Below are 27,574 nucleotides of genomic sequence, written 5' to 3'. Positions count from 1 at the left end.
GAGCTGGAAATGAATCCTCTATATAAACATACATGAGAGATCCTTCCTAGTCCTTTCTCCCTGATTTCACATAAGGTATGCAGTGAGGTCTCAGTTTTATCCATCTTCTAGCAGGTTCTGTTAAAAGTTCTGTTTGCAGTACTGCCTGTCCTGGGAATGTAGTCTGGAAAGAAAGGCATGTGGAAGGTTGAAAAATGCATCTTCCTCTCAGACAAGATAAAAATATGAGAACTGTGAAATGCAGTATGAGATTTTTATATTTTTAAAAAAACTTTATTAAATTTCTCTGCTAAGGAAATTTTTTTGACGTCTACGGGGGGAGTGGTTTCTGCATAACTGAATTAGCTACCTTTGCTCCTGCACTTTGTTCTGATGACAAAGTGAAAATTTGTAGCAAAGATAAGTTCATAAATGGATGGCAAAAACAAAACAAAACCAAACAAAACCAACCAAACAAACAAACAAAAGCAAGAAATGCCTGTAGGAAAGTTAGTCTTATACTTTGAAATTCGAGCAGGACAAATGGGAGAAGTAAATGCTTTTATTTGGCAACAACTTACAGTATATGATTATCACAGTTAAAATGTCGATCTGCTTGCTTTCTCATTCCGCAGCTAACCATTTCTGAGACAATGTTGTCTTAAGTCAATAAAATAGTAAGACCAGCAGGACCATTAGTGGGATAATTTGATCAATGTGCCTTTCTCCTTTAGAAGGAAAACTCAGCACTACTTTGGCTAAATTCTTATAACCAAGAACAGTGCTACCAACTAAATATTCACAGAGTTGCTGTAGTTTTAGGGGTGCAAGATGCAATTACATGGAAATTTTGATTAGAACTGCAAAGTGGAAGTGAAAAATTCTTGCCCAGTCTGGCAAGTCTCACGGTCAGCTATGGTGTTCTTATATATGTCCCAACACTGCCTTTTTGTTCAAACACACTGATGCAATACAACCCCTACAGCTACATCCCTCTGCAAATCCCTGGTATTTCAATGCACCCTTAAGTATTAATGTGTATGTAGCTTTTACTAGGGATCGTTGCATATATTACATCTTCTGCTTCTTCAGGATATGGCACAGTAATTCTAGTCCTTTGGTTTTGCAGAAACTGTGATATCTTGTCAGTGTTAGAAAAACAGGAATTATAAAAATTGAAACAAATTGACATTTGAAATATTGACAGGGTGTCTGTCCTAACAGTGTCAGAAATCAGCCTTTGTGTTCCCTATCGACACCAACAGGGCAAGTAAAGCATCTCCGAGTGTGGTGAGGTGATGTGGTAATGGTGCTATATGGGTACCAAAACCCATTAACATCTCAAAAAGAACCCACATTCCACACTCCACTACCTCATTTTTACTGTCGGATTAACTAAAGCCTTTGCTACTTGACACTTGTTCAAAATGATTTTGAGAGTTAACTGTCACACATGGTATCATATATGTCTTCTGTAGATTTTAACCAATCAGTAAAAAAACCCTGAGTCCCTCTATACCTTCTGTTTCACTGCATTATTTTGCATGAGTTTGCATATAATGATGCTATTGCTTTCCATTATTCTCAGTTTATACGACTGAAATTTGAGTCCGATAACTGAAATCAAGAAAAGCAGTAGACAAGGAAGGTGGGTTTTATGCCCAAGAAGGTTAGAACAACCCCTGACCACTCTGATGAGCAGGTTCCAACAAAGTCCATTCCAGAGTTATGTAGATTCAGTGGATGTGATCTGGAAATCTTTGAGATCTATCAAGTTATGATATATTTCAGCATCATTTATATCTAGTTACTGTTCGGAGTGGAATGACGCATAGGAATTTCTATATTCGGATATGCCTCCAATTCAACTTTAAAGCTTAAATCAATTTAAACCTGGTTTACAACGATTTGGATTGTCTCAATAAGGGATAGGAATGAAATAAAATCATTTTAAACCAGGTTTAAATTGATTTAAGATTGTCCACATTTAAGTAAAGCACTTTAACATTGTTTATTCCATGAAACTAAGGCACCACCTAAAACGATGAGACCTTAGTTTTTAAAAAACTTTTAACAGAATATAAATATTGCAATATTTTGATTTGTGAATTTCAAACTAAAAAAAAATGAAAGTTTGAAACATATTGAGACTGTTCGTACAAAGTTATCTGTACATACCTTTTGTTCCAGATACTCTTTATAGTTTTTCATCAACCATGTGGCACAAATCAATGTAAAGCTCACTTTGATAAATTACATATGGGATGGAGAATTTTTAAATAATTATAGTCTGAATATTTTTATTACATAATCTTTGTATTCCATATGTTGCAATAGCATTTGATCAGATTTCATTATATTAAATAGCATTTTAATAAAATATAAAAATCTAATTCCATGTTATTATGGTCTTAGCATTATGACTTATAAGTTTGCATCAAGATTTTTAACCAAATCAGTATTTTAAATGGTTTTTTTTTACAGTATGTTTTCTCTTGGTTTAGCATTTACGTATTAAAATATGTTACATTTTTCTGTTTCAGTTTTAGCTCCTTTTCTTCCCAGACTGTTCACTTCAAGAGGCAAGTCACATCTCTGTTAGTACTAATGATTGAGATAGCCCAGTCAAATTTAAGTTTTCTAATACATTGTGAATCTATGGGTAATACAATCAAATCCACCGTAGAAAGCTGACATTACTAACTCTTCTCCTTTTCTTTTCCTTTTCAGTTTTCTAATACTGCAGTAGGGCTCTTAAGTACTTATCTATTCTGCTAAAAGCCTCAGAATACAAATTTGCTAAGTTTGTTTTCTGCTTAGTAGGTGATTTTTTCAAAATGAAAAATATATGGATGTATTCTAATATCATAAGCTGGTGTTCTGAAAGGGGAATACATTTTAATAGCTAACTAATATTCTTTCCAAAAACTTTGGGTTTAAACTTTGCACTAAAATAGGTCATTAAAAAACCCCAAACAAACTAAATGTTGAAACACTCAGGTTGAATGAGTTTTACGTTTTAGAGATACGTTCTTTTCTCTTTGTTTTGAAGTTGCAGTTGACTTGCTGAGAATTGTTTGTGTGCATCTGAGAGCAGAATGTAGCCTTAATGATGTTTTTGAAAGATATATGTTCTGTAACTCTAGTGTATTTCATCTGTTTTGTCATATGGCTGGTGGCAACAGCAAATAGGCCCCAGCCATGCAAAGTATCCCTGATAAAGTCTTTTGCTGCTCTCTGAAGAGTAGTTTCTAGAAAGAAAAAAGGAAATAAAGATAGGAGGATATGAGACTTTGGGTTATTTTAGGAAGAAAAAAGGCTTTGGCAGGCATCTGTCTGGTTACTTGCATGGGCTCAATCAACTCACAATCTAACTTCCTCAAAAGCCGTGGTGAATTTCAGGCTCACAACAGTCTTGCAGGAATAAATGCATAGTATTTGCTCCATTATACAAAGAGATTGAGCAACTCATCCGAATAAACCCAAGGAAAGCCACGAACTGCCTTTATTGTCTCTTCGATATAATGTATCTGAACCTCCACTACAGAATCTTCCCTTCTTCTTGGACACATGTCTTTAGGTGGAAGGAAAACCCCCATAACGCAGATGTGCCTGGAAGGTTTGAGTAAAATGAGCATCCCAGCAATGCCCTAACTTTTAGCAACCCTGAACTTCAGTGTAGAAATATTTCTAGAAAACAGCATTACCACTGCAAAATAAGAGCAGGTGTTCCATCCAAGCCACCATGGGTAGCCAGTCCATGTTAGCTTGAGGGCGAAATGTGATAAGCCCTTCATCCAGACTTCTTGATGGTATGCTGAGTGTATTGACTTACTGCCCGGTGCTAAGGAACACACTGAGTCATGAGGATTTGACAGCTTGTATTATTATTAATGAGATATAAGACCTTTCACTTCCAGGTCATCTGTTTGAAGTCCAGACAAGACTGGTGGTAACCAAACATTATCAACATCTGTTTTGTGGCCTATGCAAAATAAGCTTTCTGTCTCATTTCAGACAAAGTAACAGAAATCATCCCAATTTTGAGCATTTCTAATTGAAAAAATATTTGATGCTGTCGTTAGAGGAAACTGGAATAGTGCCAAAGTTCTGCTTCATAGCATTACAGTTAAAATTGTATAGCAGTACCCCAAAAAAAAAAAAAGAAGTAGTAAATTATTTAGCCCTTAGGGAAATTTTCTATTCCAGGTTCTAACAAAGAACTAATTTACATTTCTGAAAGTATTTTGAAGCCTTGCATAGGGCTAGAAGCAGTAATAAAAAACTTACACACCAAGGAACTGCATCTAAAACCACAAAAAGCTCAGAAAATTAGCATTTGGGATGGAAAACTTCAATGTGATTGACTCATCTTTATATATATAAAATATGCATTTAATATATACATATACATGATTAGTTACAATAACATTTCTTGTGGCACAAATCTGACACTGCATTTTCTTTGCAAGAGTTGACCAGTGTAGACAATCTCTGATATGCAAAGCTAATTGCAACTTTTTCTTACCTATTCTTAATGGAGGGACACATTTTCTTTTTTTTTTTTTCTGTTGCCATCTCAAAATAATTTTACAGTATGTATTATCATTTCCATTGTTTATGTTAATGGAGTTAGACAAATGGTAGATTTTCTTAATTAAAGAAAAGAACAATAACTTAGGCCTCTACTGAGAGGGCTGATTTTCAAGTTGTTAGTTTTTGCAGGCAAAATCCCCATCATTTGTTTGGGGTCAACCAAAGAAAGTTTTTGTTACATTATCTGCTGTCAGAATAATGAGTTGAAAGAAAGGACCAAACAGCTCATCATATTATCTCCAGCAGTGGCCACAGCCTACCGTGGAGATTTTGAAGGGGATGAGAGGAATCAGCTTCATCCCTCACAACTCCTGCAGGGAAAAGCAGGACAGTTGTTCTGAGAGTGGTCTCATCTTCCCTCTCCAACCCTTCTGCCTACCTGCTGCGTCCTCTCCTGCGAGGCTGCAAAAGCCCTGCTGCCCATCATGTGGGCTCTCTACCATGGCAGTTGTGGTCCATACACCAATGGCTCTGAATGGCATTGATAATCTTTGGGGACCCCAAGGGGCAGAAAGCAGGTACCCAGGAAGGACTGTAACAAGCATGCAGTGATGCTTCCTAATAATTCTCTCTCAGACTCCAGCATCTTGCACCTCTGAGGCTTCTAGAGTCAGAGGCAGTAGCTATTCTCTTTTTTTTGCATTTTTTTTTCTCTCTTCCTCTTGCACTCTTTCTCTCACTGTCTTTTTCTCTCTTGCTGGAGATACCTAAGGTATATTAAGCTTTTCCATGGTTGGGTTTTTTTTTTCGCTTTATGGAAGTATATATGCATGCACGCACAAATACATCAGTTAGATAACAAACATCAAAGTTTCATTAGAAAACACCAAAAAAGTTATTTTTCTCTTAGTGTTTCAAGCTTCTTAGTTTCACTGAATTCAGCATGCACTCCTGTTAGTGTTCTGTCCTCAACTCCATTTTGCTTGCAAATTAGCATTCAAGATAGGAATGTCATTGCAGGGGGTTACTTATTTGGGGAAGGGCTAGGAACGTGGAAGAGTGATTCTCTTTCCCTTTTTGTGCTAGACATGTAAACGCACAAGCCTTGTACTTCCAAACATGGAAATTTAATTCAGCTACATTTACATAGTTACTGCTTATTATATATTCAGATTTCGATCCTCAAGTCTAAGTATAAAGAAGATAAACATATTTGTATGTATTTAATTTAGAATGTAGATTCAGGCATAAACAGAAAACGGTTATGCTTTTGATGCATATTTGGCTTTCACATTGAAAACAAAAAAAAAGCCTCATATTTTTTGTAATATACTATTTTTAGACATCTTGGTGTTTATTCTAACCATTTTTTCCACATTACTTAATATTTTACAATGTAGTTGTCATTCATATATGACAGTGCTCTTAAGCACAGCTTTGAAAAGCTCTTCTCTTTGTATATTACATCCCATTCTAAGTCTGAGCATCTTCAACTTTTAAGATGGAAGTTAGATTTCCTGCTTTCCAAGCTCTAAAATTAAATCAATTCAAATGTTGTTGTCATTTTGTGTTTGTGTAAGGCTCTGAGAGTGCTTCATGTTCTCTTGCTGTCCACTCATAATACCAGTCTACTTAAATTTCTTATTTTCCCCTGCAACATGCAAAATCCTTTTTATAAGAAACTTCTCAGTTGGGCTACAAGGGACCCTACAAGTGCATACTTGCTTATTGCATAGGTCTATAACTTCTCCCTTATCCTAAAGCACCACACCCTGAAAGGAACTCACCAGCTGATCAAAGGTCAAGTTGATGAGGTACCTGGTATAGAGGAGAGAGACTGCAGAGACTGCTCATGTGAACCTTCCTTCTTCAGAAATCCAAGCTAAAAGCACTGTCATAACAGGCTACCAGTGAGGACCATCCAAAAGCATTGGATGAAGCTGTCTCTCATACAATTTCTGGCCAAAGAAACCAAGACAAACAGTATTCTTGACTGATTTTTTTTCTTGACTGTCTTTGTAACTTCTGAACCTGGAAGCCATTTTGAACAAACTTTAACACAGGAGTAATGATTTCAGAAGCAATAAAAGCCCTACATGACAGAGCCTTACACATTGGTTCTCCTTTTATTAGGTACCAGAGAATCTTTGTGGGAGGGTCTTCAGGAGTTCCCTAACCACAGGAAAGCAAAACATGCAGTCACCCAGTAGACACTGTTACACTCGAAAACGTTCATTCTGGTGTTGCTAGAGATACTCATTTTGAAGTCACAACTGTTGAATCTTAGATAATTCTTCTGAACATACCTAGGAAGTTATATGCTAATTCAACACCTTTTTTTTTTTTACTTCCCACACACATTGAGGAATATCTAACCAAATAAGTGAACTTAAAAATATCACAAGCTATTTCAACATAACACTTCCCTTCACTACTGTCCTGAGAAACATGAGGCTTGCAGTTTATCCTGAAAAGCTTTTCCAGAGACTAAAAGAAATGAAAGCTGAGGGCTCACATCTTTCATTTATTTTCTAATCAATTGAGCTCTATTGGCATGACAAGGTACACAAGCTGGACTGTGTAAGATACCTGTCAAGTCTGGTTTGTTTGCTCAGACTTGCAACTAGGATTTGATCCCTCGTGTTCCTGACTCATTACAATGAGCTCCTGTTTCAGTGGTATGCTGCTATGGCAGGATGCTTTCTCCTTTCTTCTTCCAACATTAAATATGCATTTCTTATATGGGTTTGGGGGGGTTTTTTGTGTTACCTTTTGATTAAATAGACAGCTATAGTGGCGCTCTCAGAGAGAAGAAATGTCACTTACGTGGACACGTTCAGCATCACTTAAGGTTTTCTAGGCTCAAAAAGTACCTTAAATTTTAGCTGACAATATTGAGGAAGCCAGTGTGGATCACAGTGCATTAGTGTAGTATACTCACATCTGGATGCACTGCTTAACAATCAAGTTTTTAGTTTCTAAAACAGCTTAAATTGCTCAGTCCTTCCAAGGTATAGCTTCAGGCTCTGCCTGTATGAATCTAATTTCGAAGTGGCAAATGTTTGCATTGCAATAGTGAGGTCCCTATCCCAAATATTTAAGTGTCTGGCCAGCTGTAAATCATTAAGGGGAGTCTTTATTATTATTAATACCTGATCATCTGGCAGGTTGGTGCTGGAACACATCCTGGAACAATGCTAAACCCACGTAAGACACTGAGTTTGAGTATAGTTTGGAGGTTCTCATGCATACCACAGAGCAAGTCAGGCTACCTGTGAAAGGGGGCAAAAGCTGATTTTCTGAGTTTCTTTAGGCTGTTAGAGACACAGCTAGTTGTTCCATAAGACCTTCGGTAAGAAGATGCATAATAAGATTGATATTGGTACAGTATCGAGCTTATCTCTGAGTATTCTGTAACCATTCTATTAAGTGATTGCTTTCTGTCACACGTCAAACATTGTAAAGAGATAATTATTCTTAGGAAAATTGTGAAACACATTTTCTCTTGGGTTTATATTGTCCTTTCAATCTGACCAGGAAGGAATTGAATTCAAATAATCATTTACCTGCAGAAGTGCATATGTCACTTAATTCAAATTCATGGAAAGTGTGCATATGTTTGAGACAAAATCTTTTTTTCTTAACCAACGTTATCTTTAACTTTTTTCATTATCTCATGAAAAATATTTATTTATTTATTACTATTTTATTCATAGTTGCAATATGTAGCATTATTTTTATTTACATTTTCTTTTTAATCAAATACATTTGTTTGCTGTTATGGCACCACTTAAGAGAATTGAGTTGCTGCAATTGTTCAGTTACTGTTGTTGAAAAAGACCATTTAAGTTGATCTTAGATGTTAGTAGTAGATGTTAGATGCTTAATGGAGGAAAGGGGGGGAAAAGTGGGGGAAAATTTGGATATCAGGGCCTATCCACACTGGCAATGACATTTAAACAATAAAAAGCAATCCCTCCCTCACAATATGAAACATATGATTGTACAAGACTAAAAAGCCAACAAAGTAAGCTTGGATATCTCTGAAAACAGAGGAAGGGAATTGGAGTTGTGCAGCAGAGGATCAGGAAAACAAGATTATAGTCATGTTTAGATTTAAATTCTGGAGTTTACAGTCAGAAGGTTGCGCAAATTATTCTCTTTATTGAAACTGGTATGTGAAGGGAGCTGTGTGTATACATTCTTATAAAAGCTTTGGCTTGAGTGAAGGAGTTACTCCCTTTATCTGCCATAGTGGAGAACAAATTGGGGGCAACCATCTTCATGTAAGTTGAATATCTTTACTGCAGAAGTCTTTGTAAAGGGTAGTTTGGATCAGATTTATGACGACAATAGGAATGAAAAAGACTAAATTCTGTGAATTGGTTTTTGAGAATCTTGCATTGTTTACTTGTTATTTACATGGCAAGGTATGTATTATATTAATGATGTTAATTGGTTGAAATATTTTTCTGACTATAGAGCTTTTCCCAAAGGCTTCTGGTGCCCATACCTGTTTCTGCTTGTATGAGATGTGGTCTGTATTACAAGAAACTGGGAGGTTTGTGTGTGTGACTGTGTATTACATATAAATTATTTCAAGTATAAAGATTTGTAGTCATATTAAGTACAAGTCAGTGTCAGATACACTTGGCTTTAGAGTTAAAACGATAAGGGATGTTTAGTTGTCTTATTTCAGGTACATTGTGAATGATTTCTAATAATTATTCTTAATGTTTAAAATACTTAAATATATCAAATTACAAATTGTAGTTTATGCAAACTGTTTTACATAGTGAAGTTATTAGTTTCAGCTAATTATTTTGTACTTTCCATGTTAAATAGGCTACAAAAAAAAAGATGAGGATATATTCAGGGTTTTTTAAAGTGTCAGCTAAAAACTAAGCATGACAGTATTCACCACTTTTTTGGAATAGTTGCCAGAAGATTATAAAATTAAATTGGTCTAGTTGATTGGATACATTTTGAAACTATTTGTTCCAGCTAGTATTTTTTCACCTCTGAGTAAACACCAAAATATTATTTTAAGTTAACCTTTTAAGTCTGCAGCAGGTAATTTGCCTGTTTTCATAATGAAGCATGTGAAAGCATATATCTTATCCTACTTAGGAGTAATTATGCCAAATCATCCTAGCAAATATACCACCAGAGTAATTTGAAGACTCATAAAAGTAGCACATCTTTAGCTCTTACAGTTAAAAATGACAGTTTGCAAAACTGCTTGAAGTAACAATTCAAAATACCACTCTCTTGGAGCTTTCCTGAAGAGGTGTAAGTTTTACTGATATTGCTTTAGCAGATACCAAACTCTTTCGCCTGACAGAACTTTTTGCTTGCACCGACTTTTTTTACTTGAACTTGAAAAACACAAGAGCTAAGAAGGACAAGAGCTGAGACACACGGACCAAAGTCTCTGTTTAACAAAAGTTAACAGAGGGTAGGAGAGAGATCACATCCTGCTTTTATTCGCTGGGACCTTCTAATCTCACAATCGTTTGCTTTTGGAAAGGAAATATTATTTTTAAAATGTATATGCGCGGTAGCGTTTATTTTAGAAATGTAAATCACATGTGCCGGCCAGAGGGATGAGGCAAAGCAGAAAATTCCTCACTTGAACAGATTACAAGACCTGTGGACACGAAGTGATTTTCTGGTCTGGTTTTAAGGCCAGAACTTCTTTGTTAGGTCGCTGCCTCTCTGCTTTTCCTCTGGGAATAGGCGACGAAAAAAGAAATGCTCTTGCTTAAAGTCCCAAGAACTGACAGGGGCTCTAGGCGCGCATCCTCCCCACAAAGCCCGAGCTGTTCGGTGAAGCGGAGCAGCCACAGGTTGGCTTTTCCCCCGGAGCTGGCGGGGAAGTGCCGGCGGCGTTGCCGGCGGCTCAGAGGGTGCGCGGGGAGCGCCCAGCCCCGCAGCATCCCCGGCGCAGCGCAGCATCCCCCGCGCAGCGCAACATCCCCCGCGCAGCGCAGCATCCCCCGCGCAGCGCAGCATCCCCCGCGCAGCGCAGCATCCCCCGCGCAGCGCAGCATCCCCCGCGCAGCGCAGCATCCCTGGGCTCGGGCAGGGGCTGCTACGCTGCTCGGCGGCCAGAGCCGCGCTGGGAAATGAATATTTACATCCTTTACAGCCCATGGAAAAGCGCAGCTCGCTGCCGCTGAGGGGCTGGGGTGAGACTGGTAGCCGGAGCTCGTTATGTTTCCCGCATGCGAATGAGCCCGTCCCACAGCTGCTGGCTCAGGTGTGCCCGGCTTTTGTTTCATTAGATTATCAATTGGGTTTGGGAAGTGGACCCAAAGCTTCCCGAATAGCTCGGTGCCATATGGAAAAATCTGCAGTATTTTGATTATGCTCTATGTAAACATTTCAATATTGGATTCTTAAAATCCAGAGACTATCCCAAAGGGGATTAAATCATAATCCTCTCTCACTATAGCTGTAGTGGATTAATTTCGTATTCTCTCAGTGGCTGGCTTGCTCCCTGAAGGCTACAACAAAAAGACTCAGTGCTCCTTAAACGTGCTATGGAATTGGAAGTTGTAATTGGAGATTTCCAAAGGACAAGTGTAAAAATGACACACTGTTAATACCTAATATTTTTTGCTTTCCGGGGGAAAAAAATAAAAATCTATGAAGATTTTTTTTTAAACTTAGTGTGAACATCCTTTCTCCTGAAATACCATTAAATGACCGCTGTTTACCATGCTTTCTGCTTCTTTTTCACCAGAAAATAAAATGTAAAAAAGAAAGAAAAAAAAAGAAAAAAAAGAAACGAAACGTACAGGCAAACGTTTTCTTATCTATAAAGTACCAAAATGCTTATTCCTTGCCGCATTTTAATCCCTCTGACATATTTACATTGCAACAAATCGAGGTGTCATTTGAGCAGAACACAGGGCAGATGCCAAGGTACCAGTCTGGGAGCTCGGAACCTTTTCTCTGGAGGATAAGGAGGGAGCCAGAAATCCCCGATTCGCCCCGCATTCAGTAACGGGCTAAGAAGTTAATGTCCCCTTTTCCTCCACATCCACCCCCGGCTCCCTCCGCCAGTACGTGAGTGTGTTTTGCTGGCACACCCGCTAGCCCGGGTGCACCTATTGTCTTCTCCTGGATGTCAGGTTATAGGTTTTGGCCTTTTGACCGTTAAATAGAGGCGGCTTTATTTTTATTTTAGCCACGCAACACCAGGGAAAAGAGATAATTGGATTAAATTGATGGTCTTTCTTCTGGGATTCAGCCAAGCCCACAAACGCCTCCTTAAAATGACAGAATATCGGGTCCCTTCCAGGACGCATCTTCCAAAGGCGCTTTTCTACCCGCACAAAGGACCGGAGCCCATCACCGCGCGGCGGGGCTGCGCTGCGGGGAAGGGCGAGGGGAGAGGGCGAGCGCTTCTGCGGGGCAGGGAGCCGCCGGCTGCCCAGACCCCCCTTCTGGAAACACAAAGCAAGGGAGCCTGGGGAATAGAAACCCAAATCCACTTGTAATCGTACAAGGGAGTCGGGCGTAATTACTTGAGCAGCCTAGATGAAGATTGATGAGGCTTTAAAGCGGCGTTTCGGATCGATCGCCCTGCCCTTCGGAGCCTGCGGCCGGGCTTCCCCGGCTCGGCTCGGCCCTGCTCGGCTCGGCTCGGCCCTGCTCGGCTCGGCTCGGCCCTGCTCGGACCGGCTCGGCTCGGCTCGGCTCGGCTCGGCCCGGCTCGGCTCGGCCCTGCTCGGCTCTGCTCGGCCCTGCTCGGCTCGGCTCGGCTCCTTTCTCCTCGCCCAGGGAGGGAGAGAAGATGGAGGCGAGACAGGGAGAGCAGCGGGGCGAGCCCAGTGCATGTGATTCCGATCAGCTGACTAGGGTCAAGAGGCTACCCTGGTTTATTAGGGGATGGAAAACAATGCAATGAAAGAAAATAGAGTTTGTATCAATATTATCCAGCCTGCCATGCTGGGCTGCTGAAAGCTGCCACTGAAACCGCGCGGTCGAGCCTCCCCTCGTACACACAGCGATCCGCGCCTTCCTCCTTATTTATTTTCCTGCGTAAATGACAAAACATTGTGCAATATAGTCTCAAATTGGGTGTTACAGTGAAGTAAAACATTAACAACATGACAGTTAGATGTGCCGATACAGGACTAATTTGGGCTAAGTGAGTAATTTGAAGTGTTGCTTGCGAGGTCTGGTAGTGAAGGGTGAGTGCGGGGCCGGGGGAGGAGGCCCCGGGGCGAACTGCAGCCCAGGGCTGGTCTGGAGCGCTCCAGGCCCCGCGATCAGGGCCACCTGCATCCCCGGGGGGGGAGGAGGCGCTGGGGACGGCGGCTGGAGCTGTGCGCAGGTACTCGCCGCCCTCCGAGCCAGGTCTCCCTCATCGCAGAGGAGGTTTTAACTGCGTGAACCACTCCAACCCTTTCCAGCACTCCCCGAGCCCCTCGTTTTGCCAGCCTCTAAAAGATGCGCCAGTCAGACGTTGTCCCCAGTTTCTCAGTGCTGAGGCTTTTGTTATTTGTGTGTCTGAGGCGTGTTTGTCCGCGCGTGTGTTTCGATACGTGTATCCAAATAACCCTACACGCTTTATATTTAATCTTTTATTTTAATTAAAGCAAATGAGCTTCCTAAACACCGATACTGTCAGGATTAACAGCGTTCATGTTGAAGATAAGATGTTGTCTTTTGCATTAGAAGGTGTGTTTTTTTCCCCTGAATTAATACCTAACAATTTATACGGAGAAGGCTGCCTTTTACAGTAGGTTTTCCCCATCCCATCTTCTCGTTGCCGGTGAAAACGTCTCGTTCTAGGGACATTATTTGAACGAAAAGTTATTACAGTAATTTGAAAAGGATTAAGTGACAGCAAGGTGAAATACAAATGATCTCGCCATAAATATTTTTAACGACGCTCGCCTTTGTGTGCGTGCAGTATGGAAGTCGGTGAAATTATAACCTTTTGTGAGACTTTCGGAGTAGAGGTCTGGGACCCGGAGTTAAAAACAAAGCCGCGGGGCACCCCGGCTGCCAGCTCGAAGCCGCGTGTCGCGAGTCGCCGCTATCGCACATAAACAGCGATAGCGTTAACGAGGAGCAAAAGGGCGCGACAGGAGAAGGGACCTACTTCTAAGAGGCAGCTTTCTTTTTTTTTTCTTATTTTTTTCTTTTTTTTTTCTTTTTCTTTTTCTTTTTTTTTCTTTCTCGTCTGAATTTCGCTGCTGGCTGATTTATCCTCGCAGCCCGGGAGCTCGCAAACTCGCTTCTGTCCCGAGCGCGGAGTTCAAAGCGCGGGCAGGAGGGGAATAAACGCGGAGGTTTTACACGCGGAGTTTACGAGGGGGGCTCGCCGGGCGGCCTCTCGGCGATGGGGAAGGGGAACCTGACGCCGCTGCCCTTGCCTTTCAGGCCCCGTGGTCCTCAGCACGCCGGCCCAGCTCATCGCCCCCGTGGTGGTGGCCAAGGGGACGCTCTCCATCACCACCACGGAGATCTACTTCGAGGTGGACGAGGACGACCTGCCCTTCAAGAAGATCGACCCCAAGGTGAGTGCGGCGGGCGGTCCCGCTCCGCGTGCGCCGGGGCCGCCCCCTCCCGCCAAACGCCGCTCGCCCGCCTCTCGCTGCGCCTCATCGGGTGGGGGTGGGGGGCGAACCGCGATGTCTTAATGATGCTAAATCCTCTATTACGGCGGCGGGAGCGTTTTTCCAACGGTCTTTCGCTCGGTGCTTTTGTATGAACGTGGTCAGATTTAGTGTTTAAGCCAATTGCTCTGAAATCCCTGGAGGGAGCAGAAGTCCAAGCTCGTAACCTTCCCGTGACACGGCGGAGGGTTTTACCCCTTCCGAGGGTAGCGGAGAATCCCATTATTTCAAGAACCTTAGTGTAAAAAAATGCGAGTAAACTCTGCTGAAATGCAAGGGTATTTTAAAAAAATTAAACAACAAAACACAACCAAACAAAACCCAACAAAACAAAAAAAAAACCAAAACCCAGCAAAACAAAACTAAAAACAAAACAAAAACAGCAAAACAAAAAAAAACAACAAACAACCAAAAAAAAAAAAAAGAAGGAAATGGGCATGTACCCAAGACTTGATACCTGGCAACGCTGTTTCTGTTTCTGAAGACATTTAGTACTGCCAGTTGTTCCCCTCCCTCCCTCCCCTCCGCTAAAACCCCTTCCCCCGCCGCAGCCGAGCGGGGTGCGTGGCTCCAGCAGGACTTTGCGTGGCTCCTTCCCCGCGGAGGGGAGGAGGGGCAGGAGGAAGGGACGTGTCACAGGGCGCTCCTCTCCTCTGCACTTCTTTTCTATCCTTATCGCTGTTGCTTTATTTCTTTGTTATTACGTTGGAAAAGGTTACGAGAGAGAAAAAGAGGGGAGGTACTTTTATAAAGACCTTGATCGGTTTGTTGGGGTTCTTTTGTTTGTTTTCTGCAAAAATAAATAATTTCCAAGAAATTATTCATAAATAATTTCCAAGAAAAATGCTAGCGACCTGATCTGAATATGTTTGTAATAAGGTGGTTTCTCTTTGACCAATATTTCTCAAACTCAGAACTTTCTTTGCAGCACTGGGGGGGCGGGTAGGGGGGTTGGAAGAGAGAGATTTTGTCACAATCGCTGGCTCTAACGGTTCCGTTAAAGTGCACTCACTGGGGAGGTTGCTGGTGGCCGCTGCACAGGCGATCAGCCTCTTTCAGCACTTGTTGACTGTTAGGGCACAAAATCCGCGTTGTTATCTCGCGTTTTGATCTTAAAACCGCTTTAAAGAAATGCTTGCTTGGAAGGAGCAGGTAATGCAGTAGGGAGAGGCAATTTTGGATCTCTTGTAGTTTTGTAAGCAAGCGCATGTTATTCCCTCTGAATGCCCTGGGAGCGCAGGGGCTTGATTTCTGGGAGTGCAGCTGGCAATCCTATCACATTCATAACGGATTTGTAGGTCAGAAGTAATATTGTTGTTCGCTTTATTGGTGCCGGCTTGAACCTTTCACCTATAAATTTTATTTTCTTCTTTATTACTACTTGTGCCAAAATGCTGGTTTTGTCAGGCTCGCTGCTCACTCGGTCACTGACTGCTTCAGGGATATGTTGTGTTTCCTCAGCTTTGTTCAAAACAGAGCAGAAACACATCAGTGCCATATAGTAAACATTTCAAAACCAGGTTTCTTTTCTGACGACTGAAAAAGTGTTACTGCATTAATAACTACATCGGTGTCTGACAGTTGCTGATGATCATCCAGAGCTCAATTCTAATGTGTTTGTACCACCAGTATTTCCCTGTTCTACAAACCTACTCGAAAGGCAAAATCGGGCAGCTGCCCTTAAGTTTTCTGCTTTACAGGATTTAAGCAACTATCAACAGAAAAGCAAAATTCACAAAATATATCTGCCTCTGTTTTTTCTCAACTAGAAAACTTGATCTGGTATTGAAACACTTACCCATATGCATTTTACTTCATTTATTAGCTTGTAATTAAATAAATCAGCAACAGAAATTAAAATCTAAACCACAAAAGGTAATTATCCAGTGTATTTCAAGTGCATTTTCAAATATATAATTCCAATATTCAAGCGTTATTATATAAGCAGAATCCAAATTTCTTTCGAATATATTTAAATAACATTTCAAGTATATTTATGGAATGTTAGAAATAGAACAAGCAATATATATGAAACGAAAAAATGTAAACTTGTTAAGTTCAGACACTTCAAAAGACAATTAACAAAAGTACCATGATAAAATCTACCTTCTTAAATGGTATCTTCTCTTTAGCAGAAAATGTCCTTGAAGTATCCAAAATGGCAATTTAACTTCTGTTCACCAAATCACAAAACACCAACATCCACAATTTCAAAGACAATGTGAGATCACAATATTTGATACAAATTAAAAGGTACATTAGGGTTTGTTCAGGTGGCATATCCAAATAGCTTTTACTCACAGAAGGTTTACATAAAAATACCAGGTTTTCTTATAATCCGTTGGTGGCGTTTCTAGGCAGAATAGTCACAATCATGTTTAATTGCGGCCAATTTTCTTTTCCGGGTAATATATTTTCTTTCTTTTGGTAGTTGTTTTTTATTTTAACCCCCTCCCCGCTCCCCCCGGGGAACTGCAAAACTGTGGCGAAGATAAGAAGAACAATACTTGCTGTTCTTATCTGTTTTTCTTTACGAAGAGCCTAAGCTATATTCCTTTTTTAAATGAGAATATTTGCATTGTCGAGTGGGAACATTTGACTTTTCAAACAGGCAGCTTTCACTTCATCGGGGAACAAGCAGATTTCTCGGTCGGGCCGGTTTTATAGCTACCCTCTAAAGTTTCTCCAAACTTTTCGGGTTGGTAAGTATTTCCCTAGCCAGTCGCCACGTTTGTTTCGCCGCGTTTTCCAGGGCCGAGTGAGGTTTGCCCTGAAAGAGGTCTAAATTGGGCAAGAAGTAATGCGGGCACCTCCTGCACTGGAGGCAGGAGATGAGCTGCAGTAAAATCCCGTTGAGCCGGTCCCCCAGGCACGACTCGTCCCAGTCCGACTCGCGGGGATGCTTTTCGCATTCGTACGAAACCAGAGTCTTCATGTGATAATTATTCAGGGGCTGGCCCGGCAGCTCCAGGTGGCGGTCCCGTAAGGTTTTGAGGATGGAGAGGCATTTCTTCCTGCAGCCGCCCATCTGCAGTCTGTTCTCAGCCTCGGCGAACTGCAGCACCCAGGCGTCGCTCTCGGCCGAGCTCTGCTTGCCGGCCAGCGAGTGGCACTCCTTGGACAGGAGGTTGAAGCCCTCGGCCTTGACCTCCGCCACCCGGTTGGGTCCCGGCCAGGGGATGTGGGGCAGCGGCCAGTGCGCAGCGCTCCGCGGCCAGATCCCCGTGCACTTGAACGCCGGGGTGATCTGCACCACGTACCTGTCCCTGATCCTCAGCTTCACTTCGCTGGTGTCCGCCACCATCTTTACCACGTCTCTGTAACTGCATTTATCCACGGCTTGAGCCACCAGAGTCTGAAATCTGGACCGGATTTTGCGAGCGGAGAGGTAGCCGGACGCCGTGATGAACTCCACCCAGAGGGACATGCTCCTCTTGCGCCCGTCGCTTAACTTTAACACGGCGCAGCCCGGCAAGGAGCCGTCGTCCACGAAGTTGAAAACCCCCATTTGGTTCAGATACAGCACGACTTCGAACTCCGTGGGGGAGATGACTTCCAGCCCCTCGTAGCGATTGTCCATCTCGTTCAAGGAGCTGATGAAGCGAGGCTCCTGCACCTCCACCTCCTTCAGCACGTCCGACACCACTTTGCAGACTTCCCGGATGGTTTTGGCGATGGCAGCTTTCCTGGCTTGGCATTTCTCGTTGTAGTATTTGTTCAGATGATAGACCAGCTTGGCCTGGGCCGCGATCATGTTGGGGCAGAGATCCGGGTTGTACACCGGAGTCTCGCAATAGGCTGTGGGATCCAATGCGGCTGCTAAGGCTGGAGCCAACTTCAGAGGAGAAACAGGCTGCCGCGCTCTGAAATGTAACAAATGTTTTTTTCAAAACGCGCTGGGGCTGCTGCTCCTCAGATGCTCTCTTCCTGCTTTTTTAGATCAGCCGTCTTGAAGTGTGTGTGCCGGGGGGTGGGGGGGGAGGTGGGGGGAGCGGGCGGGGGACTGGAGGGGGCGATATTTTTCCTCCCCCTTTTTTTAAAGGGTCCGTGAGTGAGAGGAAAGCATCGAGAGCTGCACCTTCCCCGGCAGCAAGAAAAACAAAAGTTGCACTGAGACACAGCGAGGCTTCCAGTAGTCAAAATAATAAAACCTCTTCGTATTTATTTATGTTTTCCCGTAGTAATCACTGTGTGTGTGCAGGGTGGTTAATCAGATGGTGGAAAAAAAGTGCCGTGTGTGTATATGTCAGAAGAAGCTGGCTGTTGGTTTGTATAAGAGCCCAGATGCACTCGTGTGGAAATTATAAAGGCAGGGCCAGGCAGGCGGGCGGCCAATCGCCACTGGGCTCGTCACTGCAGCCTCTTTCAGCTCAAACCCGGCTAATTAATCCCTCTCTAGGAGATAGATATGTATACACAGACACACACACACACGCACACGCAGGCACATATAGAAAGGTAGAAGGTTACTGGCAGACAAACCGCCCCGGTCATCTGTACGCTCGGAAATCAAGAGAAATCGCTCTCCTCTGGGTGTAACTTGAAGGGTATTGACGTTTCGAAAGGACTTGGCAAAACTGAATCCCTGCGTGCCTCCCCACGGCCGAGACGGGGATGCAGGTGTATTAATGGGCATCCAGCAACCAGGGAGCTGCAGACCGGGCTCGCTCCTGCAGGAGCAGAGGCGTCAATTCATTAACTCACACTTGGCGTCACATCACGCTGTCTTTTCCTCCTGATAGTTGTCTGTAACTGCAAGAAAGAAGTTTGGGGTTTATGTGGTGTTTTTTTTTGGTTTTTTTTTTTTTTTCCTCTCGTGAACCGGCCAGTGAGCAAGACAAACGTAGTGTCCTTTGGAATAAAATATTACGCAAAAGTCCGCAATTTGTATTGTTTTAAAAGATCTTCCGACGGGCTCTAATAGATTTTGAGCTTTAATGCATTTCGGCATTGTCTCTGCCTTTCTTTTTGTGTTTGTACCTTATGACGGGAGAATCAATCGCTAAACTTATCTGTCAGGTCTCTTTCACGTTCCCTCCAGAAATCAAGTAGCAGATATGAACGGTAAATCCCATTTGCCAATTCTGAGCTTGGTTTTTATATTCCGCCTAGCGCTGCACTATATTACGGAGAGTGGCTGTTCAGCTGCTTTTTGAGGCGCACTCTAAGTATCTATTAATTTCAAACCTGGGCGGTTTATGGTATGGGGAGCCCTGCTAGCAAGCTGCGCTGAGTAAATGAGCACACGGGAGGGACGCTGCGACTGCAAACATGCTGGCACGCAGCTAATCTGACAGGCTGGGGGGTTGTGTGTGTGATGTGTAATTAGCAAATTTCTCTTTCGGTACCTTAAGTGTTAGTAATCAAGACCTTTATTTGTAAATAGGCTGGCAAAATCTTCTTGCTGAGCTTCGCTTCCGAAGAACCCCGAATTAGATTTTATTTTGGTTTTCAGGAGACAAAAAAGCCAACAGCAAAGCTTTTAATCGCTCGGAATCTTTAATCTACTGTCCGATTACTAATTCTTAAAGTGGCTGTCACGGGCGTATCCATCGCCAAGGGGACGTTATAACGCAAAGAACGTTTCACGACGTTTATTCAGCGTATTAACGCGACCGACTTTGTTGCACGTAGCGAAGGGACTTTGACCTTGGCTGGCGGGGTCCGGGGTTCCTGCGGGAGCCCCCCGAGTTGCTCCTTCGGGGCGAGCTGCCGGGGGAATCGTTTTCTGCCCCTTAGGAACAGGGGTTAGGGCTGCCCTGGGGGGGTCTCGCTGGAAAACCGCTAGTGACAGGTCGTCCCGGAGCAGCTTTTCCTCTTCCCGGACGGCAGCGGAGGGGCGGCCGCTTTCTGGCTGTTGGAGCAGAACTGGAGCTCGTTTCCTGCCGGCTTCTCTCCATCCTCGCGGTGTTTTCCCGGCCGGGCGCGGGGTCCCGGCGCCTCCCCAGCGCCGCCTGGGGCGGGAGATGCCCCGCTCGGCACCGGCGCCGGCCTCGTCGGGGGCGGCTTCTTTGCCATTTAAATAAGAAAGAGCCCCTTCCCCGGGAGGTTCTGCGCCGGCTCCGTGTATAAAACGAAAGTTAAAGAGGTTGTCCCTTCTCTTGTCGCCCCTTCCCCGCGGAGGGGGCACCGGGGCGGCTCCCGGCTCTCCGCCGGCACCGGAGCCGCGTTCGACGGGGAAAGGCAGCGGGTGAGGGTCTGTTTATTCCTGCCCCGTGGGTTTTAGCGCGGCAGATCCAGTTGCCAAAGGCGAAAGGCGATAGGTTGTACCTTCCAGCTGTCAATAGGCTTTAATTTTCATAAAGTGGCGGAATTCATTTAAAAATACGTCTTATATCCTAAATCAGAGCTTTCTTTACAATATATATAGATCTATTTCTTCATAATGCCAAGATTAACCTATGATATCAAGTAATACAGGCTACAGGGATTTACGGCATCTTGGTGGCTGTGGGAAATACCAGCCTTAGCCTTGGCTGGGTGTTATTCAGCCCTAAAGGTTGCTGTTAACTTCACTACGTCATTTCTTTTCACATATACACAATAAACATTTCATAGTTTGAAAATTTGTGGATTTAGGCATCGCTGACGCCAGTCGGCCTCTGAAATATAACTGCTAAGGTGACCTGAACGTTTAACATGACAATACGTCGATGGTTTGGTTTAGATTCCAAAAATGAGTATCTATCTGACTATACATGATATAAAATACGAATATTTTTGAAGCTTCTGACCACATACTGCAGTTAGTTTTTCTCTGTAGTTATTAATGGGCCCTTCATAAATTATAAAAGGAAGGAACACCTTTTCATCACAGAGTTTTATTTTTATATGTATTGAGTTGCTCTGGAAAACTGAGATTAAAATCACCTCATTAAAATGATGATTGATCATTTGTCATGATAATAGTACCATATGATATTGCTGATTTTTACCAAATAACTGTTTTCTAGATATTTTCCCCTAATTAAGGGGTACTATAGCAGCATTTGTTGAATACTGCTTATTATTTCACATCTTTCAAACTAGGGTGCCTTGTCATGTAGTGCTCACATTAGCCAGAATACCAAATGGTATTGAAAATCTTTGACTACAGGTACTCGACCACATCCCCAAAATGCCATTTTAAAAAAACAAAAAAACCCAAATCCAACAACAAAAAAAAAGTTGCCATATATAAATTTCAACAATAGTTCCTTTTAATATGGTGGAAAGTGTGAGCTACAGTGCATGTGTGGATGCTATACACAAGAGATGCTTGCATTTATATCGCTTTATATTTCTTAGTATATAGTGATAGTTCTTCCACATGCAACTGCTCATGAATTTTAAAGTTTTATTTTTTAATATCTGCCTATTGCGCTAGGGAGCTAGGAAAAAAATGAAGCTGAGTTGATTAAATTATTTATCCCTACTGCTGAAGTGAGTTTGAAGGCTCTTCTTTCTCCCCTTCCCCCCTCAATTCATCCTGGTTATTTCATCCATATCATCCTGCCAGCAACAATAAATTAACTTTTTTTCAAGTAGGGAAACTAAAGACAGATATTTGTGCCATGTTTGCTTTAAGTGTCAGATTATAAACAATAGGCAGCATCATTTTTTTGTGTGGTAGCAGTTGATGGTACCTGCAGTTTTCTGTATTATTATTTGTAGTTTACTTTTTGAATACACCTTCAAATTTACAGAACAAATAAAAAGTTAAGTTTAAATGTAAGTTGCTATTGTGTTTGCAAAAGTTTAATTTTAATGATGTTATACTTGGAGTTTTAGATATGTTTCTGTATAATTAGGTATGCAAACATTTTTCTTCTGTTACATACAGTTTTCTGAAAATTGATTTCTTTCTTTTTTTTTAAATGTGATAAGCTTGCTTTGGCAGTACAAAGCATTCATCTGTGCTAAACTTAGCATGGATATATGTATTCTCTTCTCGTTAAAAAAAAAGAAATGTGAAAAGAGTTTGCATCAATGTGGGATTTGGTCATCGTGGGTCATATGGGTGAACTGTTAATGCTTTAAATTCCTATAATCTACAATCTGTTGAGGGGAAAAAAACACCAATAATTGATTTGTTTTCTTTAAAATGTCACATCTCAAAAGTAAATATGGAGAAGGCACAACTGTAATTTTAGCTAGAACTGCAGAAACATTCAAGCAGGGAAGAAATGCATTGAATTATTCATTTGGTTCTCTTTCCATCAGCTTCTCTGAAGCTAGACATTCCTTAAAGTGCAGAGTTTTATTTAAGTGGTCCAGTATGCTTTTTTTTTTTTTTTTTAAATATCTCCGGTTTGGAGAATGCTGTTTTCTGCTGAATTACGAGAGGAGTGTGGAATCAGTGGGGATTAGCGCCTTTTAATCTACTACATCTGTAGTGGGTCATCCAACACTGCAGAACTCTCATTACTCTCTCATGCTGTATATGATTAAATGACTGAAAATATTCAATGTTGACCTTGAAAATAAAGCTGTATGTGTTGGATGAGCAGCTTCCGAAGACTTCACATCTATACTAACCTTCCCCCTTGGTAACTTCTAGCCCTGAAATAGTTGTCTGGAGAGGAGTAGAGCATTAGAAAACATTAGGTAGAACTGAAGTGTGGGAACATTTGAAATGGTTCATTATATAAATTATGGCATCACTCAGCTTGTTCATGCTATGTTTTAAGAGTAACACAACATCTTATAAGCCCAGTTGAAGTGGGAGGGTGGTACATCTCAAACATACTTATTTTTGTGATTAGTGTTCTGTAAGCTGGTTTCGTATTGACTAGCAAAAGCAAATTAAACTACATAATCTTGAATATATCTGCTAGAGCTGTTGAAATCACCAGAGAACATATTGCTGAACATCTTTGAACATTAGCCATGATAAATTTATGAGTAAACACCATCTTTTCTTGTACCTATTGTCTTGTTATGTGTTTATTGTTCATTTTCATGCTGCCAAGACTTTGGGCATGTTAAGTCCATCCAAGTCAAAACAAAACTTGTCCTCTCCCCTTTCAATAGCACGGGTATGGTATATTAGCAGTGTAACTCACTTTATCTTGATTTAGCTATAAAAAGACATGCCTGACATATTTCAATGCAGACTTCTATTTTTTAATGTAGTGTATAGCTCTCTGATATTTTCTTTCCAAATAACAGTGAAGGAAGGAGTTGAGTGAGTTGGTGCAAGTGATTAATACATTTCATTGAACCTTATGAAGGCCCTGATCCTGCCAATGCACACATGGTTAGTGAAACATTCGGCTGATTCTGGTGAGATCATGGGCTTCTTTGGGCTCACAGCTGAGTGCATGGACAGTTATTTGCAGGATCAAGGCCAAAGCAGGATAACACTTCAAGGTTAACTTTTGAACAGGATGAAATACAGTGTGCTTTTAAAATATCCAGTACACCAAATGCATGTGTTGGTGAGGAAATGTATTTTTGGCCCAGAGTTTCTACTCCTCTGTCAAACAGAACTTCTCTATTAATGTCATTGTTTTAGCAATAGTGTTGAATTACATTCTTAAGAAAGGACAGTGCTGTTTTGTCCATATTTTAATAGGATGCTCCCACAAAAACACACTCCTTTATCTGCTGTATAGCCTTTACCTGAAGAGTGAGGTTATTCAGAGCAGTGAGTAATAGATTATGCTTTCAAAAATTTCAAAATCATACTTTTGCATATTCAGGGCTATTGCTATAATCCCATGAGTACAGAATCTTTTAACGGTCTTAAATATAAGTAACCTACTTGCTAAAAATACTTATTCATTTTTCCTAAAAATGTCATAGCCATAACTGTAATATAAACATGTCAACCACCTTATTATTTAAGGAAGAGGGGGTAGAGATCTCTTGAAGAAAAACTTGATGCTTTGACCTTTTGGCCTTTAAAATGCATTGATTTTTGCACCAGCACTCTGAACATTTTTTTCTTAACTGGTGAAACATTGTCATTGCAGAGCATAATATTTTATCCGGGAGAGGACCAGGTCTCTTATTAAGGGCAGCAAGTCACTCTAGTTCTTCTCTTATTTGGGTTTCAGCATTTAACCTGGATTACCTACCCTCCTTCCTACCATTTTTTCAGCCCAGCAGTCAGACAGAATGTATTGAGCTGGGCCCTTTGTAGCCTAATATCAGTGTTAGTGAAATGAGGAAAACTATGGGAGTAACATGTAGTCTTGTAATGTCATAAATCTCCAATACAATTGTTGAAAGAGAAATACTAGATACTTATGGAAATATGTTTATCTTAAAGGAATATTATTATAGATTTTTCTTAATATTAGGAACATATTTTGCCATTTGGGAATGTTATTTTTTATAGCACATTAATTGCATTGAAAAAATAAAAAAAATTATGGTGTATCTGTTAGGGTGGCAACAATATTCTCTGTTAAGTCTCATTAGTTTTCAATGAACCAAAGGCAAAGCAGTCTCTTAGTTCATGTTTCTGAATCTTTTTTATTTATAGTTTCAGTTGTTACAGAATAATTGCTTTCTAAAATTAAAGGAAACTTCCAGGGCAATTTTTTTTTTGTCCACTGTGGTTTTAATGGGGTGGATTTATTTCTGTTGTGTGACATACTCAAAATACATGTCAATCCACAACGTATCAAAAATAGACTGTAAATTTATTCTTTACTATTTTTTATTTGGTCATTACAGTGGTAATTTTAAAGTTCTGCAGTGTGTAGAGGCCCATTAAGAGAGAAATTACTGCAATCAGTGTGTTTCTGTCTTATTTTCAGTGATTTTTGAATGATCTCCATTGCTTGTTTTCTTCTTCAAATTAGTTCCAGGAAAGAACTGGCTAATTTTGGCTTCGTGGTTTGTTTTTGGGTTTTTTTTTGTTTGTTTGTTTGTTTTAAATAACCTTATGAAATGGAACAATTAACAAGTGCAGAACTTGTACTAGTGCTCTGAAGCACACAAGATTGTATCATGTATGCTAGGTTGTGCTGTAATGCTTGCAATCTTCAGCTACACTTCAGGACATTGTTTCTTTAAGTAGGTAAAAAATGACAGCAAGTGTGTCGGACAACAGTTTTCTTATTATATTCTGTGAGTACATTCATTATGTATTATTAGTCCTTAATTGTAAAGATGAAATAATATAACCATTTATCTTGGCAAACCCATTATTTATAATCCGTATGTTACAAAATTGTGTGGATCTGTGTGAATGTTTTCTTCTAGGCATACTACTCAGATTTTTGACATAGAGGGTGAGGAAAAACTTTTCAGGTTAAATTTATAGCTAACCTAATCCACTCTTGATAGGCAAACTGCGTATCTCAATGGGGTAAAAGAAGACCTCACTTCCCCACCCCCCAAAATTCAGTTCTTCATTTGTTTTGTTCACCACGCTGCATTAACACAGTTTTCCCCTGTGTGCGTCTGCCAGTGTACAATTTAGCCACGGGCATCTGTAGACCTTGTGGTGATCAGTATTGCAGGCAAAAGCCATATGTGTTTAAATAAAAAAAAAATCCCTTTATTTCATTTGCTGTTTTAACTGGATGGATAACTTTTGTGCCTCAAGACAGAAGAAGAGAAAATACAGAAATAATTAATTGCCTCTATTCTTGAGGCAGTTTCATTTTCCCTCTCCAATATGGAATGCTTGTCAGCTTCCCTGATAAATGACTGCATGTATTTGCATAGATTTTACATTAACACAAAAATTAGTTTTATTTGTGAAAAACTACTTTACATAATAATGCAAAATCTAGCATTATGTTTTATGTTTTCAAATTTGAGGGACTCTGGTGAAACCAATTTTTTTTCTCCCTCTTTTAAAAAAATTGTTTGTTTGTTTTAATGTCAAGGCATAGTAATTTTTAGCTTCGTGTTTTGTTTCTATAAAACTAACCATATCAGGGTCTTCTAATGTTTATAAATAATTTCTTCAGTCTTTCATAAATTAAATAATTGATGGTAGTATGAAAATTCTTTTAACACAATTTATTAAATACACTCTTAAATATGTATATGTTTGCAAAATCTCATGGAACTGTTTTAAAAAAATTTGTGGCAAACTTAGTTGTTAAGTGCACTTTTAAGAATATACTTTAAATTTCCAATGCTGCTATGAAAATAGTGCTCCATCAGGTATTCTCTTAAAGCATTGATGCACTGCATTAGCTTGTGTGCCAGTGTAGGACTATTTTTTTCCCTATACCTAATAACCTGTTTGTTTTAAGTAATTAGGCATTCCTAGCTTGAAGTGACAATACAGTTAGAAACTGTGCTATAGTCATGATTTGTCATGTCCCTAAATAAAATTTATAAATCGATCAGTCTGAAATGTCTTTGAAGGAAAATATAGTGCCCTAATTTTGAGCCACTGGTAGTTATTTTCAAGTGACATGAATTGGATATTTGCTCTTATAATAAACCTGGTGTCTTGTTGTCTAAAGGCAACTGCTAATTGTATATCAGCCTCTTCTCCATGCCAAAGAAAATACAGATGCATTCACTGCTGTTATTCCATGCCGTATAACAAAAAGAAAATATTGCTCCTTATGAAGCATGCTATACTTAATAGCAACTTAAGGTAAAAGACTGCCTTTGCCACTTCTTGAATCTGGGACACCCTAGGTGCCAGCTGTCACTGCTCAGCTAATGATGACAAATGCCCCTCTCTATGCAGATTGCAGAGCTTGCAGGCTGCTATGAAAGGCAGCCAGATTACCTTTCTTCAGATAGTAACTTAACCTTTTAAACTCAAGTGTCAGAATGAAATTATTAGCTAGGATACTTTCAATATCTGGTGGGGTTTTTTTTTAAAAAAAAAGAAAAGGAAAAAAGAAGAAAAGAAAAGAAGGTGGCAGTGACTTCAAATAATACCATAGCAGCTCAAAGTCACAAATTGTTCATGCTTCTCTGGTGTTTTAAAAATAGGAAATTGCTGCCACTGTGCCCGTGAGCATGGTGTGGAGTTTGCCAGCATTGAATGTATGAATACTGAAGCTGACCTCTTGGTTGCACTACACAGAAATGGGGCCAAGTGGGCCAAATCCTTGCCTTACTTACATCCACATAATGTTACTGATGCACAGATGTGACAGATCACAGGTTAACTGATGCTATTTATAAAAAAACCTTAATTGATCTTACATATTGTGGATATACTCAGTTCTCTCTGTGGCACTTCACATTACCACTCTAAATCTATGAACTTTAGAGTCTACTTTATAAAAATTGAGTATTTACTTCCTGGGTATGAGAAGTTTCACAGAACTCAGTATTGTGATTAATGTTAAGTTACTAATTTAATATGTGCTTCAGTCAGAATTTTGTAGTTGCTTTCTGCGTTGTCTTGGAGGTAGCTAACAGATGTGAGGACATTACACAGTTCCTTAACAGCATGCCAGAAACATAATGCAGTGTAAGCACCATATTTGCCACCTAAAGGTGCA

At 40.8% G+C, this 27,574-nt stretch overlaps 2 protein-coding genes across 12 annotated transcripts in view; one reads left to right on the top strand and one right to left on the bottom strand.

Annotated features, from left to right (window-relative positions):
• Positions 1 to 27,574, top strand: part of NBEA (neurobeachin) — a 499,111-nt gene that overhangs the window by 332,408 nt on the left and 139,129 nt on the right. For 5 of the 11 annotated variants that reach the window (XM_069882331.1, XM_069882348.1, XM_069882380.1 and 2 more), the window contains 2 exons: positions 2,523 to 2,561; positions 13,918 to 14,054. In XM_069882331.1, the coding sequence (XP_069738432.1) occupies positions 2,523 to 2,561; positions 13,918 to 14,054 (176 nt within the window). Of the gene's footprint in view, positions 1 to 2,522; positions 2,562 to 13,917; positions 14,055 to 19,002; positions 19,218 to 27,574 lie in introns of those variants that run through there. The other 6 variants (XM_069882400.1, XM_069882372.1, XM_069882387.1 and 3 more) reach the window with 2 other exon arrangements.
• MAB21L1 (mab-21 like 1) lies at positions 15,965 to 18,115 on the bottom strand. The gene has a single exon (XM_069882311.1). The coding sequence runs from the start codon at positions 17,905 to 17,907 to the stop codon at positions 16,828 to 16,830; it is 1,080 nt and encodes a 359-aa protein (XP_069738412.1). The 5' UTR covers positions 17,908 to 18,115; the 3' UTR covers positions 15,965 to 16,827.

Source organism: Phaenicophaeus curvirostris, chromosome 1 (genome assembly GCF_032191515.1).
Source record: "Phaenicophaeus curvirostris isolate KB17595 chromosome 1, BPBGC_Pcur_1.0, whole genome shotgun sequence".
Lineage (NCBI taxonomy): Eukaryota > Metazoa > Chordata > Aves > Cuculiformes > Cuculidae > Phaenicophaeus > Phaenicophaeus curvirostris.
Note: the sequence above shows the minus strand (reverse complement) of the source record. Positions and strands in the feature narration are given on the sequence as shown.

Coding starts and splice junctions, on each gene's coding strand:
- MAB21L1 (XM_069882311.1), bottom strand. CDS start 17,907: ATGATCGCGGCCCAGGCCAAGCTGGTCTATCATCTGAACAAATACTAC.